Genomic DNA, 20,361 nt, shown 5'->3' on the forward strand with positions numbered 1-20,361 from the left:
AGAGAGAGAGAGAGAGAGAGAGAGAGAGAGAGAGAGAGAGAGAGAGAGTTATTTGCTGATTATAAAAATGAATGCAAAGCATTGTTTGAAAAGTGTAGAAAGAATTGTATGTTTAAAGTAATGAGACGTGTAAAATAGCGGACGTAAAACTTGGATAATAAATGAATGAATCGATTATATGGACACTCTCAAGAATTCAAAAACAATATTTAAAAATACATAATCTAATTGCAATTCCATTATAATTTTTTACGTTCTCACTTTTTAGTAATCTGTACTATGAAATGCAAATGTTGGCATATAAAAAAAAGGTATTGATTTTCACGTATATTATACATGCAGGACAAAAATTCACACGATTTTGCGCTCCGAATGTCATAATTGCATACGATTTTGTAGCAAGAAAACAATATTAAAACCTTAATCCGCGTAATCATTGAAGGCGTAAAATATATTCATAGCTTAACAAGATATAATATTTTATAACTATATGATGCAATAACGCCTTATTATGAACAGTGGCATTCGTACATTTACAACAAGAAGTTTTTGGAAAAAATGCACCATGCACACTGGACAGGTTTTCTTCAGCACGTATAAATAGACTGTTAGATTTAAACAGAGCATTCAATCGTTCCTCGTGTTTCAACGGGAAAATAGAAAAACAATCATCATGTTCAAAGTAAGTGCCTTTAAAACAGAAACAGTTTTAATTATTATTTTTGCGTAATTTTTTCATATTTATTAATTTATAGAAATTGATAAAAATATATATAATGAAATTTTAAATTAAGATTACAGATTATTACACTTTTCTAAAATTATAAGTTTGTATTAATTATAAGAAAAGTGTATAACTCATATATATATATGATTATTAACGTTTTAATTTCATAAAACACAGAACGCCGATTATTAACATATATATAAAACTAATATTTTTATTTTGATAGAGATTGGACACGATAATGTAATCTGAAAAGACGAATTTAAATGACTAGTTAATATTTTAATAAAATATAATATTCCGGAAGTTTTAATTAATTAAGATAAATAAGCGTTATTAAATCTTGCAGCTCTTGGTGGTGTTCGGCCTCGTGGCTATCGTAAACGTCTGCTATGCCGGCGTGGCTCTCGCACCTGCAATTGCTATTGCTCCCGTTAAAAGTATGGATAATTCTTATTTCACATGATACGTAAGACTAAGAAAGTTAAACATCCTGTACATTAACGATTTTGGAACCATCAAAATCAAATCGTGTGTCACATACACGAATGGTAGTCTTAAGGCTACTATTATTACGGATAAATTACCATTATTACGGATAAATTATCGTTAGAGGATGTGAATTATTTTTCTCCATTTTTTTTTTTCGTCTTTTTTCTTTTAATAATAACTTTGTTCTTTTTGGCTGAACTTTTGCACTAGTTCATCTTTCTTCCTCTTCTTACCTCCTCCTCCTCCTCCTCCTCTCCAGAGAGAAAAAGAAAAAAAGATGAACTGGTGCAAAGGTTCAGCCAAAAAGAACAGGCCTAATCTAACATTCGTTATAAATTTGTTTCAGCTGCGTGGGCTGCTCCTGCCGCTGGATGGGGTGGTGCTGGATGGGGTGGTGCCGGATGGGGTGGTGCCGGATGGGGTGGTGCTAAATGGGCTGGTAACGGCTGGGGTGATGCTGGATGGGGTGGTGCTAAATGGGGCACCGGCTGGGGTGCCGCTCCCCTTGGATTAGGACTTAAGGGCTAGGCTAAATCTTTTTTACATTGATAAAAAATCCGCCACTATCCCACCAACTACACATCGCAGAATGTACCTTGTCTTTAATATCAGATACATACAAATTTGTTGATGCATTTCGCAATTCTCCCTGAAGTCAATATCACAAAATTCTTTCCTTCTTCTTAATTCACAAAATTCTTTCCTTTTTCTATTAGAACATTTGTCCTCCGTCCCACGTGGAATTGTTGATAAATTGTTGATAAGCGCCGCGACAAAAAAAAAAACATGAAATAATAATAAAATCTCACATAAAAAGCTTGAATGTTGTTCTTTCAGAAAGCATGTTTTATTCCCAAGCGTCTTCCTTCTTACAAATTAAACTCTTTCTAAAATAAAATGATATGCGTGACACGTGTAAATAGTAGCTTCCGCCGCGTCTTATCTCCTTATAATTCGCAATTATAATTCAATCTCTTAAGAAACGATTTAAAGACTAGATTTATGGGTTGAAAAATGAAGCTTCGATTATAGATTATAGATTTTTATTGCGTAACTACTTACATTGTAGTGCCATTAATTCGTCACGTACAGAAGTATATAGTTACAAGAATCGAGGATTTTCGAATAAATATATGTATATTATATCATATATAAAGTCGCGTGACATGGATGTGATCGATTTAGTAAGCATAAGCAATTCCGATCGGGCTGCTGTAGCTCATATGAGATACCTCTACGGCCGGCGAGTAGGCGACTCCAAGAGCAGCCGGACGCACAGCCGTTGGTATAGCGGCTGCAGCATAAGTCAACGGGGCTGGATGAGCAAGATGAGCATAGGTAGTGACAGCAGGATTAGTTACACGGATATCGGCCTTGCTCGAGCTAGAGAAAGGTGTGTCGATGGTTTTCGTTTGCGTGGCCACTTGCGCCAGATTACCATGGCTACGTAATATATTATCGGATGTCGACGTAATGGCGGGTTGAACGTGCGCTATCGGCTCGATATGATACTGCAGGGCGGAAGGCAGTCCGATATAGCCGGCGTTAGCCACAGCCAAAACGCAGATGATTACGAATAACTAAAATAAATAGAATTATCAATAATGACTTGAAACTTTAGAAGCACAGATTTATTCTTACAAATATGTTTCCTATACTAGATAAACTCTTATCCATTGCAATTGATCGTACATACCTTAGCTGCCATTATGTTATATGAGGAAGATCCTGCGATGACCTTAATCGTGTCTGAACCGAAATACGAATGCTACAATCCATGACAATCGGTACTTTTATACTTGGCGGACAAACGACGAGCCACACGAAAATCTTTCAGTACCCTCAGTTCGCCATGGTGGGATATAGGGTCAAGGATATTCTTAATATTGCGCCATTCTCCGAACGTCTTACTCCCTGTTGATTCATTATGCCCTTACGATGATTTATAAGTACCTAAAACGTGTGGGTATGTTTTTTCTTGTCTATAACATGCGAAATAATATTAGTTATCTATCTCTATCCCTAACAATATTTAAATTTTATAAATTTGTAAAATCTCATTATTTTTCATAATGCATTGAACTTCTCCAAAGACATTCACTGTACACACACATAGTGTAATATAAGAAAAAACAAAGTAAAAGACCTAAACAATTTTCAAGGATGCGCAGTAATCAAATTCGTTCAATCAGAAATTCGTCCTAAGTGAAAAAGGAGTAAAATTTTGAATTTTCTTATTTTTTATAAGACTTAAGGATGTATCACAGTCCCTGCAAAGAAAATTAAATTTGGAAATGTATTTAATACTTATACCTTCAAATAAGCTGTATAAATATGAAATATGTTGTGTGAATAAGATTACATTTTTATTTAATAACACATTTTTATCGATTATTAATTTTATTTGTTGTATTTGTTATTAATTCTTTATTGTAAAAATTAAAATTTAAAAAATGATAAAAATCTAAATTTTTTTTATAAGTTCTTTAAATATTCAAAATAATTTATGCAACTTCATTGCGATTCACTGATTAGTTACAAAGTAAAAAAAAAAATAAATGTTTTGTTTATTTACTAGACAACTAGTTCATACATCGCAATGTAACGCTATACATAAATAATCTTAAATACATTATGTATTTATATTAATAGATTCATATTTATTAGAATTGAGATTTTTGTCATTTATTTTATAATATATTTCCATGCATTTAATAGAACCCAGATTAAAAAATACTACTATTTATTAATGTAACTTATGATCCAGATAATAAACCGTCACTAAATTTGTTTATTTTTAAATATGATTTAAAATAATCTATATTTTTTCATAATTTTATCATTTTGAAAAATATGTATAAAATATGCATTGCGAATTTTGTATATATATACATATATATATATGTACATATTTATATATTTAAAAAATTATATATACATATCAAAATCTTTTATATTTTCATAAATAAAATATAAGCAACAGAAATAAAGCAAAGCAATATGGACTTGTGTAGCCTTTCTTGTTTTGCTTTCAGTTTAATATTTACAAATATAAAATTTCAATTTTTATATATTGTTATATTAAAACATTATATGTGCGAATTTTATATCGATTGGTGACCTTCGTCTTCAAAACTGGAACATCCGGCTTGGCCACGCCTCTGAGCGGAAAGTAGTCTAGCCTTGTGCTCCCTCTCAAACTTTTTCTTTTAGGGCGTAACTCGTTACAATTACATTTCATTCTATATTCAGGAAACTGGTATCAATGACATTATCGGTATCTTAATTTTACGTAAATAAAGATAAATCTGCATTCTTTGTTCCAATTCTGTATGAATTCTTGATATATTTTGAACATTGAGAAATTTTACTTGTTAGTAAATAATATGGAGAAGTTTTAAATATGCAATAATAATAATAAAATAAAAAAATATTAATAAAATTTATCCAAATATTATAAATACAGCTTTTATTATTATGAAAATAATACCAATGATTGTAGAAAAATATGATCTGATAAATTATATACTCTTTTTTATTAGTTATACATCTACAATTTATTCTATTTCCGCTAATAACATTGAGCACGTGCCATCATAGAAATTTTTTGCGCCTTCTGTACTATATCAGGACAACGTCGTCGCCTTACTAATCTGCAATCTTGAAAAAAACCTTCATTCCTCGGAAATCCATGCGATCCGTCAGCATAAGTCACTAAGCCTGTAGTACGAATAAAAAATATATAACAACAATTTACAATAAAAATTATGTTTATATCTAATCCGATAGTCAGAATAGTTGCAGCACTTTATTTGCAAAACTATAAAGTAATTAATAATAAATTATCAATTTAATTATGCACCTAAGCCCCAGACACGACCTCCACGAAATTCCCCTTCAAATTTCATTCCATCGGCTCGCCAGAACACACCATGGCCGTGAAACCATCCTTGCATAAATTCTCCTTCATATCTAAGAAAAAGAGAACAGTCTTGCACAAATATATATGGAACGACATTTTGAGTGAAACGCGTAATTTTAAAATAAACTTGCTGCATAAAACTTACTTTGCTCCATCGGGAAATACAATCACTCCCAAGCCGGAGCATAATCCATTTTGAAATGCTCCATCGTACCGCGTTCCATCCACAAGAACTAATAGACCAGCACCGTGTTTTAGACCCCTACGATTCCAATCGCCAATGTATTTTGTACCGTCATCGTATTTGTATGCACCATTCTTTGCCACACCTGTAGACGCACGTGTACACAGGTATTTAAAATAAGAAAATCAAATATTCTGTTCTATTCAATAAAAAAAAATGCCTTTTCTTCTCAACGTTTTATGTATAATTAATGATATTTCAATTAAATAAATAAAAGAGAATTCTAATCATATATTAAAACAAATGAAGTAGATGTTACAATCACATATTCTTACCATCGCCCATGTCTGCACTGTACTGAACGCATTTAAGTTAGCTGTGATTTTAATCCACTTACAAAAATCAATTCTTTATTCAATTAAGAAAGATATCTAGGATAAACAAGCATAAAGAGACCCTAGAAGACGCTCGGAAAAGTACGTTACGGATTAGATATGTAAATAAAAACAATCCCATACAAGAGATATTTAACATGTTAATATTTAATAATAAGAAATTTACATTTTTCAGAATGTATATAAAGTAAAGATATTTATAAAATCGCATTAATATCTATAATATATATATCGGAGACACGGTAGTGCCTCGGCGCTAAAATATACGTATATATACAAAACCAAATTGCAATATCGTTCATTCCTTTGACTGTTCTCCAGATGCACCCACTAAGTACCATCGTATTCTCGTATTTACTGCAGCCTTTCTTACCAAACGTTTACGATCGTCGATTATTACCCCCAATTTGTCTAATACAATTTGTTTGTATGGATTGATTAGAATAGTGGGATAATTAGCATAATGCGCTAGGCATTCTAAAACCGCAATTCTAACACCCTATCAATATAAATATTGATTTATATAATGATACAATGAAAGTTGGAAAAGTTAAAATTAATGTAAATAATTACCATGATTCGATGCGTTGATAATTGCATAAGTCTTGGTATAACACATTGTACATTATCAGAAAATACATCGTGTTTAGTATCAAGTAATAGTTTAAATGACATCAATGTCCAAAGTACTAAATATTCATTGCTAAGAGATAGAGACTCAATCAACAGCGGTACTAACTAACAACATAATAAATTAATCAAAATATTCTTATTGCAAGATATAATATATTTTATCATTAATGCATCATAAAAACTTACCTCAGTTAAATGTAAAAATAATAATTCTTCAGGCATTTGTTCTAGTAAATGTACCAAAGCAATAAGATAATTCTGTCTCATTGTGCTTGTAAAATTAATATTTTGTCGTAACAAATATTCGAACACTCTTTGTTTATAAAAAATTTTCACATCGCAGAAATTTTCCGTTATTAAAATATCTTCATATTTATTTACTAAAATTTGATATTGTTCACCTACAAATTGACCTATTTCATCATGAGTTAATAAGAGTGTAAGCTGTAAAAACAAACACAGAAAATATTATTGTATCTATATTATTTATATTATAACTGAGTATTAAATTATTACAATTAAACCATGTACGTACATTCTCTAGAAAGTATTGAGACTTTGCGTATCCTCTCATAACAAGTGCTTTAGTCATCCAAATTTGAAAGTTAACTGTATGTTGTTTTAATTTAATATCATTGTCTGCACTTAAATTATTATTTATTTTGTTTTCTAGATAAGATACAATTCTATCGAGATCTGACACTTTTATTTTATTTAATAATACAGATAAAAATTTACAGCTTGTTTGCCTTATATCCAGATTGCAATTACTAGTTGCAAGATTATACAGATTTTCCACCATATCATTATTTAGGTTCAAATCAATATCTTTTCGTAAAGGAATGAAAAGATTCATTATTACAGTTACATCAGTTTCAGGAACCTTTGTATCTAAAGCCACAGCATATTTCATTACAATTGCACGTTGTTCCTCGATTGTAAGATTTCGTACAATTAATTGGCAGATATTTGATATTAACATCTTATGATCGACAATATTTGTCTCATATAAAATTAGTTTATCAATAATATGACATTCCTTATATAGAAATTGATGTATGTTGTAATCAGATTTCTTTAAAGCAATTAATTTCTGGATATTTAGTAATATTGTAATACATATATCAGTATTAACAGTGTCCATTAATATTGTAACAATTTTCGGGAGTATTATACAACCTAATTCATGTATCTTTGCAATTGCTGATAAAGCTTTTATTCTACGTTTCAATAATTCTACTTCCATTTCATCTAAAACATTTTATTAATATCACTTTTATGCGTAGATAGTAACTTTACATCAATTGTATCTGTATATTTAACTTACCTATATTTGATAACAATCTTTCTTTAACCAACATTATTATTTCTTCAAGATACAACGTTGCAAAATCTATAATAGTTGTATGACATATAATTTGTATTTTATCGCATCCTGTTCCAATTTCATTACATATCGCATCATATAATATAGAACGTTGTACACCGTTTAAATGTGCCTTTTGGATTGTTAAACCAAAGAATATTTTACTTTTTAATTCAATATTTTCTACTGTTAAACCATCTAAATATGTTTGAGGTATATTTGTCCATGATAATTCTGGAACATCTGGATTAAATTTTATATTATTTATAAATTATATATAAATATATAAAACGTCACACTATTGTATTATAGTTCAATAAATAATAATAATTTCAACTTACCTTGAAAGCAAAAATCATAATTAGAACATATTTTCATCAAATTATTTAATGTTTCTATCAATGCAATTTTATCGTTAAATGAATTCTTTGTAGAGTATTGTCCAATACATAAAGGTATTATAATTTGCAATATTTGTACACATATTGTTTTATTAATTGCAGCTATTGTTTCCAGTAGTGTTTGGGCAGGTCTATACAAACTAAGTTGCACATCGCATAATGATGATTTTACGTCAACGATTATTTTGTCAATAAAATTTTTGCAAACAGTTTCATCAACTGATATAACTTTAATTAAAGATGTTATTGCTTGTAAAGCAGTGTCTCTTATTTCAACATCTCTTCCTGGTATTACTTCTTTTTTTAAAGTTGTCCATAGATCTGGTAGATATGATTCTATTTTTGACAATCCAAATATTTGAACACTTTCACGAAGTAAATTTAAAGAATCAAGTTTAGCAACCCTGAGAGTAGAATATGATTTATCAATTATAAGAGGTAAGCAATAATCTGCAAACTCTGGAATGGCGCATAAGCAAGGTGCTAATTTTTCTGCTAAATCTTCTCTTGTTACATTTAGATTCTCTATGCCAGACTGTAAAACATTTATAAATTATATATATTTAAAGGTTACAAATGTTACATAAAAAAGACAAGACAGAAAAATAAATTAATAATGTAATTACAGGATTAAAATCAACTGGAAAATAACATGCCATAACTTCAAACATTTCTTCAGTTAAATGACCTAATGGAAAATTTTTTATAAAATGTGGTAGCATATTAAACAATAACATGAGGTTATTTGGATCTCTTTCACCATCCATAGAGCTGCTAATACCATAAACTAAATCTGGTCCCATGGGTTTCAAATCATTTAATCTGTTTTCTATCAAACTTTTAAATATTAAGTATATTTTGTGACGTTCAGATAACAGTTGAGATTGACATTGAACATGTTCAAACATAACTCTTAATAAGGACGATGATGCATTCTGAGGTAAATGAATCATGTTCACCTAAAAAGTTTATAAAAAATTAATAAAAAAATTAAAAAGTGAAAAATAATGCAAGAGATAAGAATGCTTCTTAGACAAATGCTTACAATTGCTTGAATTCCACTTAATACAGATGGTATAATACTATAATGATCTTTCATTCTGTCACAATAAAACGTTGTAATAAAATATAATTCTGATTCGGTAAGATAATCTTGGGGTAATTGTGATAAAACCGAAGAAAGAGTTGTAACTCCTTTTTCTCTCGTAAGAACATTTTGATCTGTCATATAGGAACCCAGTATCTCCACAAATGTATAAAGTTTTATAGAACCTGATTCTATTTCTAAAATAAAACATTTAATGTCTTCTATGATATAATTTTAGATCAATTTTTATAACTATATAATAAAATTTATACATTTCTATATACTTCTTTATATTAAGAGATATAACAGTTCTCACATAAGAAGATTCACATTTATATAAATATGTAACTTGAAATTTTATTAAATTTCTCTGAGTTCAAAAAATTGTTAAATTAAAAGAATTAAATACGTTATTTGATTCTAAAAAGTATTTTAATGTAAAAATTTAATTTTTGTATCTCTCACTACTATCTTTAATATAACAGAAGTACATAAAAAATTCATTTTAAAAAGATTTTTTGTAAGTACATACCGGAAGCTATATTTCTACATAGTAAACTTAGAGCCGTTGTATCTTTAAAACTAACATCCAATTGTTCTTTTAAATCGAAATTCAATGACAAAGCCATAACCAAAAAATATTGTTTACACGAGATATTCTGCGCACACTGCACACATGCTCGAACTTTGGTAAAGAAAGCAACTAGAGGAGAATGTAAAGAAAGAAAGATTGGGCGCATTTAGCGAATATCAATAATTAAGCAAGCGCTCGTTGTTATTGGTGTATTCTTTTAGACCATTCAATCAATATCTTAAATCTAAAAGAATACATCAATAACAGCGAATACTGAGGCCGGCGTCCCATGGAGCAGAAATTTACAGCGAAATGGAACAGCGCGACCAATCACAACTCTGTAGTCATTACTCTACTTTCTTTTCTGCAATTGTGATTGGTCGTGCTGTTTCGTTCCGCTATAAATTTCTGCTCCATAGGACGTCAGCTTCATCAACTTGTTGAGCTGCTGAACGCAGCCAATAGGCGCGTTCAAGTTGACAAAGCGGCTAGCCTGTTCACTGAACAAATAAACATAAGCCTGAATCCTTATACGGATAACAATGATTTGTCACCAAGCGCTGATTGGTGAAAAGCCGATTGTGTAGAGATAAAATTTATCTCTATTACCCGTTTTTCACGAATCAGCGTTCGGTATCAAAGCGCTGTTGCCCGTATGAAGATCCAAATTAATTGGTTGTCACTTATATATCCAGCCAATCATATACAATTGCTCGGTAAGCATGTCTAGTCGCTTTACCTTATTAAATTCGTTCAATGGGTGCATTCAGAACAACCACTCGCTGACCAGAAACCGCCTAAGAGGCTCCGTACAATAAAAAGAATAGGGAACAGAGAATAGAGAATAAAAATTTCAACCTATCAGAAACTGTGTATTCCACAATACATGATTTCTGATAAGTTGAAGTTCTTATTCTTTGTTTTCTGTTCCTTTTATTGTGTGAAGTCTCTAAAGATTCTAAAAGTAGAGATCGGCTAATGCCGATTCGATCCATAATTGGCTCTGTCATGTTGTTGTGAAACCGGATGTAAGAGTGAGAAAAACGAATATGAAAATAAAAGAAGCGATACCAGCTTGCTGTTAAGATTCTTATTGAAATTGGCGTTGATATATTGGCACGCATTTCCAAGATTACGTGATTTCCGATTTCATAACATCATGTCGAACTTCGGTCGATCTCTACTTTTAGGATCTCAAGAACCATCCACTGACGCTAAAATGTTTCATGCTCGTTTTGTTCATGTACACTCATGTAATTTTATTTATGGTTGATGCTAAAAAATTCGTTTCTATCATAGAGAATAGAGACTAACCTTGGATCTACAATAGGTGTTTTAATCCTTAACAAACAAAAGCGACATCTTGATCAAACTAATTCAAAATTTACTACTTTTGAACACGCTTTTTGACGAGCTCATATAAGATTAGTCTTCTTATGGCTTCGGTATACCAGCGCGACACGCAATAGCCAATGACAATATATCTTTAGAATGAGAATATCGGTAAAGCTGTACACTCATTGGATATCGCGTGTCGCGCGCGACGAACATTGCACTGGTGTGCCGGAGGCATTAAGCTAGTTACACATACTTTCTGTAACAGTAATAGTAAAGTTTTTGATCAATCGTGTTGCTCGATTATTACAGTTACGGTTACAAACGACCGAATCAAGCAACGGGATTGGTCGAAATCTTACATTGCGTTTACGGTTACTGTTACGAAAAATGTATGTAACTAGCTTTAAGCTCATGTCACATACAAAAATCTAAGGCCGTAATCAGTAAGCGAATTGTCCAATCACGGTAGAGATTGTAAGGCCAGTAGCAAATCTAATCTTACGATGTCCTTACTGATTATGTGTGTCTTACGATCTTACGTTTTTCTATGTGCTCTCGGCTTTAGTCTCTATCCTCCATGATTTTTATCCAACTTTCTAACGTTGGCGGACCAATTTTTGTAATATAAAATTTATTTCATGCATTTTTAATTGGAAAATTTTGTTTATTAAAGTTCCAACATGCAACGTAAAGAAAGTGAAGTAAATTAATAAACATGAAATAATACTTTAAATATTTGTCTAATATAGATTGCGTTTTACTTAACACTCGTAACGCTCGCGAGCGTTGCTTGTTTATAATATTGTTCGATTTGTCCTTTGACTATGGACTGCTTGTTGGCTTTCTCACGCCGTACCAACATGAAAAATGCCCCCGCCAGTGAAATGGCGAATCTCGGTACTTCGATGATATATCGTTAATTCACGTACAGTATAAATCTAAGTTTACCAGTTCAATGCTTGATATATATTTCAATTTCATAAATCAAAGAAAAGAAGTTATTACCCGAGTTTTGTCGGAATCGTCGTCATTTCGATGGCGAATGCCATATAAAATTAGAAGAAAAAGAAGATAAAAAAAAAAGGAAGAAATTAGCAATAACATTTTACTTCGAAATAGAATTATTTTATAAAGGGAAATGCATCACAATATCTAAAAAAAAATCTTTTGAGACACACGTTAACAATAGCTGTAATTTTTAGCGGTCAATAATATAACATTATTTGTATAGCTAATAAACATTACAATTATATTTATATAGCTATTAAATAATATATATATATATTTATTAACACTTGTTATCTATATTTTATTATTGTGTTAAATTTATACATGCATATTTCATTTTGATTCTGTACTTTATTAAACCTAATAAAATAATGCAACATTGTCATATTTCATTTCTCTCTTTTTTTTTTGTTTTATCATCGTAACGTGACTGTGTTTCGATTTTTTATTATTTCACTGGCGGGGGCACGCGTGATGTTTGCTATGCGAGTCTCTTTGTCTATTTTACGGAAAAGATAAGACGAGTGGGGGTAACTAGCAGTCCATAATTATATAGTCAAAGGATTTGTCTCTCGGGAGCTGCTTAGGATTGCTCCAAATGGATCCAGCATTCTTGAAATATAGGATTTATACTACGTACGACATCCGTCATATGACATCTGACATTCATTGTTACGATGAATGATGTCGTACATAGTGTGAATTCTACATTTCAAGTGGGTTTGGAGCAATTCCGAACAGCTCCCGAGAGATAAAACAAACAATACTATAGAGTCTTTATGAAGAATCATGTCAATCTTGTCAAAATTTTCATTGGCTTTGAAGTAAAATGGCAAAACCAATCATCGATGCTATTATATCCCCACTTTGAGTATCGTAAACGCGGTGATTTAGATTTGAGAAATTATGAGAGTAGAATTTACGTTAAATTACAAAATATTGACAGTAGGTCCGTTTTCTATATTAATTAGTTTTACACTTTTGGAATTGAAATAGTTATGATACGAAACAGTAATGAAGTAACACTTTCATTTAACAATACTTTTATTTTACAATAAAATATCTTGCCATCGTCAAACTGCTATATACTGATAATTTTAAGTGCCCTTTTTGACAATATGTTTTAATCATGTTTTAGTCATGTTTTCTGCGTTAAAATTATATGATTAATAACAAAGTTAGAATGTCACTTTCGACGCTTTTCCACCACATAATATCTGTATCTTTAATATATTTTTAATTCAAAACCTTTAAAATAATGTATTAGCTTACCTATTTATAATTTTGACACATTTTGATAAAATAATTTCATCACTTTTATTAATCAAAGCTTTCACCATGATTCTATACTCTACGCAGTAGAGAACCCTTCTCTCTAATAGAGTCCCTGTTAGACGCCATTTTACTTCACATTGACGCGCTCTCTTTAGGGACTCTAGGCAGATAGATGTTGGTGCCATCGACAGTCACCTATGGCTCTTCCAGTATTGAGTGTGCAGTACTGTGCTTTAGAATATATAGAGAACTTTGGAGGACTTCCGCTGTATACGCGGGATACGAAAAGTGCGTTATATTATGCCGGAATCTGCGAGGCATAATCTTATCTTATTTATGTGTTTTCGAGAATTAATACTTCACATCAGTGTGCACTTAGGTTTATCGATATTTGATTGATGTTCATCGATTGTTGTATTTTGATTGCAGTATTTTTTGTAATATGTTGAATATCGTGAGGTATCATACAAAAGTATTAGGAGCGTATAATGCTACGAGACGCATACTTAACCGACAATACTTGTTTACCAATACAAGAGCTGGTGTTGAGCGATGTAACAATATTTCTTTGAAGGAATACTGTTCAAAATTCTTGTTACAAAAGGTAATGAACATTCCTTTATAGTATGAATATCTGCATATCTAACAATGCTGTGTAATTTTAATAAGCTGAACGATGTTTAATATTAAACTAATTTTTATGACAGAAACCACTTAAACAAGTAAACGTCATAACTCGTAATTATGCCTCAAAACCAAGCGGTAAACACGACAAAATCGTGGGATCTTGGTTGCTCATCTGTGGCGGCATGGTTTTTGTAGCAGTCACATTAGGTACTCTTATTTATTTTGTATGTTATCACTACATTTGTATCATACTTAAAAGCATTATAGAAAAGACATATGGAAAATAGAATTTCAAATTAATATTTCTTCCCTCCATGATCTAATGGAGTATCTATATGCAATTAAAATTTATGTAATATTTAATCACACAATAGACATTAAGTATGTGTTAAGATAAATAAAATATATTTATATTTATGAAATAATCGAAGATTATTTTTCCTTTCTTCTATGTATTTAGGTGGTATAACAAGACTCACTGAATCAGGCTTATCTATGGTTACCTGGAAATTGCTAGGAGAAAAAATGCCTCTTAATGAAACTCAATGGTTTTCAGAATTTAATCGTTACAAACAATTTCCTGAATATAAAATGTAAGAAATAATTGATAATGTTAAGAGATTAATTTATGGAAATATATATGTATATGTATATATATATATATATATATATATATATGCTACATTAATTTTGCTATAGACTCAACCACGGTATGACGTTGGAGGAATTTAAACGTATTTGGTGGATGGAATATTTACATAGAATGTGGGGACGTTTAATCGGCGCTGTATTTATAATTCCAGCAACATATTTTTGGTATAAGGGTATGCTAAAACGTGGAATGAAAACACGTGTTGTTGCCTTAGGATCATTAATTGGTCTGCAAGGACTCATGGGGTGGTATATGGTTAAATCTGGATTGGAAGATCGTTTTATAGAACCTTCCGATGTACCACGGGTGTCGCAATATCGTTTAGCTGCACATCTCGGATTAGCATTGCTCCTATATACCGGATTTCTTTATAACGCTTTGGATCATCTGATTCCTGCTCAAAAGATAATTAATTTCTCTAATACTACAATTGCAAATAATACATTGAAAGCACTCAAAAGATTTAAAGGATTAATTCATTCAACAAAAGGACTGGTATTTATCACTGCTTTATCAGGAGCATTTGTAGCTGGAATGGATGCTGGTCTTATTTATAACACTTTCCCAAAAATGGCTGATAGATGGATACCTGATGATATACTTGCCATATCTCCAGTATTAAGAAACTTCACAGAAAATCCAGCTACAATTCAGTTTGATCATAGGATTTTGGTAAGTTTTATATATATATATGTATATATATAATCATTAAGCATGTTATATTATTTCATATGTACATTATTTATACAGGGAATTACCACCATAGCATTAATAACTTGTTTGGGTATTTTGTCTCGTAAATATAAACTTCCTAATCGAGGAAGAAAAGCTGTGACTGCAGTACTTTGTGCTGCTTATCTTCAAGTACTTTTAGGCATTTCGACTTTATTATATCATGTTCCTGTAACATTAGCTGCATCACATCAATCTGGTAGTCTTATACTTTTAAGTACTATAATTTGGCTATGCCACGAACTAAGATATTTAGGAAAGTTCGCTAAATAAATTTTTATTTGCAAAATAAAACAAACTATAATTATATATGTTTATAATATTTATCATAAATTATATGTATATATGTATATATTAAAATAAAAAAGATATTTATTCATAAAATAAATGTGATATTTTTTAAATTTATTTTCTTACATTATATTATTTATAATTATTTCAATAATAGGATATAGAATTTTTCAATACTTTTATAACGTTTTTGCGCTTTATTTCACAATATATGTTATAATAATTAGTATTAATCTTAGGAACTATAATATATATACACAACTTTATTTTCTAAATAACAATGTATATTATCAAACATATGTAACATGAAATAATTATTTTTGTTTAATTATAATTTTACGTTTACAAGATGCGACACGATTTCAAAAAATATCAGTGCAAAAAGATTGTGAAATATAATTATGCATAACAAAATTGACTGGTTTAATATCATTTAAACAATTACTTTGAAATATATGTAAATTATGCCAAAGCAAAAATAACTCTTTTATCTTATCAGATATAATTTATTATTTAACTCAATTCTTCAGAAAATATCTTTACATATAGAGCACTTATTTTCTATTATGGCCAATTATTTGTTGATTTTAAAATATTTCGCATGCATTGGTCCAATACAGTATTATTAATATTAAGTACCATTTTTATCAGGCAGTTAAAATTACATTTCATTATTATAACAATTTTTATTTACATAAGAGTTATTTTCTTCCTATTTTGGCGACGTTTAACATCACACTTTTGCTTAATATTAAACTGAGCGCTAGTATTAATAGAACTTGCATTTTATTTTTGTGTACGAAAGAAAGTATTCAAAACCAAATTTTATACTAATTATTGTTACACATAATTTATAAATATAAATATACGTGAATTATATAATCTAGAAAAATCTTATTTAATATATCTTTTGAATTTGTTACTCTATGCGTGTGTGTGTGTGTGTGTGTGTGTGTGTGTGTGTGTGTGTGTGTGTGTGTATGCGTGCGTACGTGCGTATGTGCTTGTTTTATTGTATAATAGAACAAATCTTTTGATAAAAGAACTAATGATTACCGTGTTCAATTTTTACCATATAAATTGTATTGATATTTTTTTTATAATTTGAATACTTTTAAAATTATTATGAAATAATTAATGTATATATCTGACAAGTTTATATATTTGATAAAAAGATTTATATTTATCATGACTCTTCTGCAATGAACAGTACTTAATAATTAATATTACATATTAATATGCGTATAAATGCAATTTTATAATTTCTTTATAATTTTTTCAAATATATTAGTCTCTTTGTCGTCTTTTTGTGAAAAAACAAATTTTCACTTTATTGACATCTTCAGAAGAAAAAAAGAAATTGATATCATAGCTGACAAAGTTAGATATCAGAGCTAATAAAATATTAAAATTTTCATGAACTAGTCGAAATTGGGCAGTGCAGATTTTTATACACAGTTTAAGTGATACATAAAATATAAGATTATCACGATCAAATCGTCTTATTTAGTAATCATTGACTTGTTTGATGTAAAGCACTCTTTGAGAACTTGTGTCTGGTATACACAATATATGCAATATGTATATTGCATATATAGCAACTCTATTGGTTATATAATTCGTAATTTTGTTTATGTGAGATAAATGCAAATTTCCCTTACTTAATCTTATTATCATAATTCTCTTCTAAATTATTCAGTTGTTAAAATCTTACTCAACATCTTAACTATTACCTAAAAAAATATTAGGCCTAAAAAATTATATTTTTACGAGAAGATAATAAGAGTATAATTTAAAATTATTTTACTATATAATATTACATATATATGTGTTAGAAAATAGGACAATTGGTATATTAAAATAAAAATATTAATTTAATGAAGAATATATGTATTAAATTGAAAGAAATTCTTATATTATCCTCTTATGTAAGACTAACCCGTGACAAAAATTACGAAGAAATAAGTCAATAGTTGCAAGTACAACACAGAATCGTTATATAAACGAGTTCTAAGTATATACTTTGCAATGAGTATTATATTTTCTTTTCACTATTGTCCATTGAATATAATTATTCCCCTTGTATTCGTATGTGATGTAATGACAATAACACGAATAGATAAAAAATTACCATTTCCCCTATTTTGCAAAAGCAATATATATCTTATACTTTATATAATATGTATAAAGTATATATATGATTTTTATACGTATATTTTTCTATTATAAAATATCTCACATAATGGCCGTAATTTGTCACTTTTAATGAGTTTTACAGTAAAACTCAAAAGAAAGATTTTGTAATGTGAAATTGTAAACTTACACATTATGAATTATAAAAAATAGTATGTATATATATTTGTATGTATATATATCTTACGTAAATATAAATAAATCATTTCAGTCAATTTTCTTATTGCAGAAAATACATTGTATTGAAGAAAGCCGAATTTATAAAGATATGCCTTTTTATTCTATTAGTATTTTCTTTCTCTCTCTCTCTCTCTCTCATTCTTACATAACTTTTTTACATTGTATAATAAAGTGTATGGATAAATATATGATACAACAAAAAGAAAATTGATTGCACGTAACTTGCAATTTCATTAAATGATGAAATTTGTAATAGAAAATTTTGTATGTTATATTTATATTATATAATCAATTTATCTTAAAATGATTTATCACTTACGATGATGTGACAAAATATTAAAAACCATAATATTCTTACTTTGATATAGGATTAACAAGTTTTGTTAACAAGCGTAAAAGTATGCTCCTATTGATTGCTGATTGAAACATTCTTCGTTATATGTTTGTTATCAGTTCAACTAGTCTTCCCAGAGATATTATCTGATTTCTCTGGATTTACAATTACTTGTATTATGTAACCTGGCTGTACCTTAGCTTCTTCTATATGCATTTTATCACCAAGCAATTTACCACCAAAAAACCACCTTTGACGTGAAGGTTCCAAACCTTCTTGACTCTATAAGCATTACAATCATTATTATTATTATTATTATCATCATAAGCAATTGTTCTCATATAACACACCCAATGAAACATATATAACTAATATTATACAAACCTGTAATTTTTTCTTAGCAACAGCAATGGTATCATTGCTGTAAACAGGTAGTTTAACTTCTCCTAAAGTAGTTGACAGTCTAAGTTTTAAAGTTTGTTCTGTTCCTTCGTCAACTGGTTCTATACAAAATTGATACAGCAATAAGATAAAAAACTGTATTGTAAATTATTATATAAAATAAACTCAAAAATTTTATTACCTGAGCAATCAGCAGGTGAATCTCTTCCACTATCTTCTTTTACGATATTAATTGGGTAGGATAAACAATAAATAGGTACTTGATAACGTGTTCCTAACTCATCATAACATTCAGTTAAGAAACCATTTGGTACAGAAATATTAGCTCCGTCTAATATAGCCTGTGCCAACTGATAATCCTGTGCTTCAGCTGCAGTTGCACCTGCTCTCAATGCATCCCAAATCTCTTTACGACCATCAAATGCTGGTGCAGTGTCCCAAAATTCATCTCGCTTACTTCTCAGCTGACCTTCGGTCAGAGGTACATCAGATTTCCATCTGATTACCTCGTGACACAGAAGATGATTTTTTCTTGTATTTCCTACGCAAATAAATTATTTTAGTGCCACAGAGATAAATAGAAAACAACTTAAAATCGTCAAAATCTTTTTTGTAAGAATGTGTGTACATTTTTTATCATATATTATGGAACTGTTATATTTAAATAATAAAAATTTACATAATGGACAATCTAATCTTTTAAGTGTTTTGTATGTTTCTTTTTTTGTCAATTAGTTAATTGTATAATTGTATTTTGTATGTTTCTTGTTTTTATTATTTAGCTAATTGTATAATTATGTATTACAAAATTGTATTAGATAATAAGACCTAGTTAAAAGTATATTTTATAATAGATAAGAAGTTATTGAACTAATACAAAACCGTTAGAAAGTATTAAGTAAAAACTAATCTTATACTCTATAAAATACAAGCATTACTATTACGTTGATGTCATGATATTATTTAAACCTCATTTATATATACACTATAGTTAATTAAGTAGATATGATTGACACTACAACTTAATAGATAACGTATACCTCAAATACAAAGACAAAAATAAAGTTAAAATGACTTCAAGGTTAGTTGATGTTTAATGTATTTTCTACAAAAGAAATTTCGCGGTAGCAATCCTACCCGAATTAGTTCTGCTCGAATTTTCCGATGTATCATTGATTGAGGCATTCCTTGCCCTCGTTATACCTATACAGCCTCCCATTCTACACAACCGGAGCAAGTAAACATCTCACTAAAATTTAATAACACTTCGCATGCCATTTTCTTCCATCTTATCCAATCGAACTCTCGCCGTAGCCATATTGCTTGCTTTCAAGGAGAAATGGGGTTCATGTCCCCGCTAACTACATTTTGAAACTCCGCTAACAATAAGTGGGGTTTGAGTCTTCGCTAAATGAGGTTTGAATCTTTGCTAAATGAGATTTGAGCACGGAGTAAAAAGAAGGAGACTAAACTCAAGAGGCCCCGAAAAAATGGGCTCCACCATGGGTGAAACCATAGATTTATAAAAGGTGCGTTCAGCAATGTAAA

General features: G+C 29.8%; 6 protein-coding genes across 6 annotated transcripts; 2 read left to right on the plus strand and 4 right to left on the minus strand.

The window, feature by feature from the left end:
* Positions 1-591: 591 nt before the first annotated feature.
* LOC108750845 (vicilin-like seed storage protein At2g28490) lies at positions 592-2,038 on the plus strand. Its single transcript, XM_018490655.1, has 3 exons — positions 592-682; positions 1,077-1,167; positions 1,566-2,038. The coding sequence occupies exons 1-3, from the start codon at positions 674-676 to the stop codon at positions 1,745-1,747; spliced, it is 282 nt and encodes a 93-aa protein (XP_018346157.1). The 5' UTR covers positions 592-673; the 3' UTR covers positions 1,748-2,038.
* A 207-nt stretch (positions 2,039-2,245) lies between these two features.
* LOC108750844 (cuticle protein 67-like) lies at positions 2,246-3,014 on the minus strand. The gene is made up of 2 exons (XM_018490654.1): positions 2,916-3,014; positions 2,246-2,799 (listed from the first exon to the last, which is right to left on the minus strand). The coding sequence occupies exons 1-2, from the start codon at positions 2,925-2,927 to the stop codon at positions 2,401-2,403; spliced, it is 411 nt and encodes a 136-aa protein (XP_018346156.1). The 5' UTR covers positions 2,928-3,014; the 3' UTR covers positions 2,246-2,400.
* A 1,761-nt stretch (positions 3,015-4,775) lies between these two features.
* Positions 4,776-5,813, minus strand: LOC108750540 (MORN repeat-containing protein 4). The gene is made up of 4 exons (XM_018490023.1): positions 5,661-5,813; positions 5,287-5,470; positions 5,082-5,191; positions 4,776-4,939 (listed from the first exon to the last, which is right to left on the minus strand). Exons 1-4 carry the CDS (start codon positions 5,668-5,670, stop codon positions 4,791-4,793), a joined length of 453 nt encoding a protein of 150 aa, XP_018345525.1. The 5' UTR covers positions 5,671-5,813; the 3' UTR covers positions 4,776-4,790.
* A 154-nt stretch (positions 5,814-5,967) lies between these two features.
* On the minus strand, positions 5,968-9,875 carry LOC108750460 (MMS19 nucleotide excision repair protein homolog). The gene is made up of 9 exons (XM_018489910.1): positions 9,740-9,875; positions 9,166-9,404; positions 8,747-9,079; positions 8,061-8,655; positions 7,681-7,962; positions 6,889-7,604; positions 6,540-6,797; positions 6,294-6,458; positions 5,968-6,219 (listed from the first exon to the last, which is right to left on the minus strand). The coding sequence occupies exons 1-9, from the start codon at positions 9,834-9,836 to the stop codon at positions 6,019-6,021; spliced, it is 2,886 nt and encodes a 961-aa protein (XP_018345412.1). The 5' UTR covers positions 9,837-9,875; the 3' UTR covers positions 5,968-6,018.
* Positions 9,876-13,588: 3,713 nt separating this feature from the next.
* On the plus strand, positions 13,589-15,686 carry LOC108750494 (cytochrome c oxidase assembly protein COX15 homolog). Its single transcript, XM_018489963.1, has 6 exons — positions 13,589-13,690; positions 13,832-14,006; positions 14,110-14,236; positions 14,490-14,622; positions 14,729-15,353; positions 15,432-15,686. The coding sequence occupies exons 2-6, from the start codon at positions 13,845-13,847 to the stop codon at positions 15,684-15,686; spliced, it is 1,302 nt and encodes a 433-aa protein (XP_018345465.1). The 5' UTR covers positions 13,589-13,690; positions 13,832-13,844.
* Positions 15,687-18,389: 2,703 nt separating this feature from the next.
* Positions 18,390-20,135, minus strand: LOC108750507 (ubiquitin domain-containing protein 1). Its single transcript, XM_018489984.1, has 4 exons — positions 19,951-20,135; positions 18,995-19,354; positions 18,796-18,914; positions 18,390-18,693 (listed from the first exon to the last, which is right to left on the minus strand). The coding sequence occupies exons 1-4, from the start codon at positions 20,030-20,032 to the stop codon at positions 18,532-18,534; spliced, it is 723 nt and encodes a 240-aa protein (XP_018345486.1). The 5' UTR covers positions 20,033-20,135; the 3' UTR covers positions 18,390-18,531.
* Between the last annotated feature and the right edge of the window lie 226 nt (positions 20,136-20,361).

The sequence above is a fragment of the Trachymyrmex septentrionalis genome, unplaced genomic scaffold (genome assembly GCF_001594115.1).
Source record: "Trachymyrmex septentrionalis isolate Tsep2-gDNA-1 unplaced genomic scaffold, Tsep1.0 scaffold37, whole genome shotgun sequence".
Classification (NCBI taxonomy): domain Eukaryota; kingdom Metazoa; phylum Arthropoda; class Insecta; order Hymenoptera; family Formicidae; genus Trachymyrmex; species Trachymyrmex septentrionalis.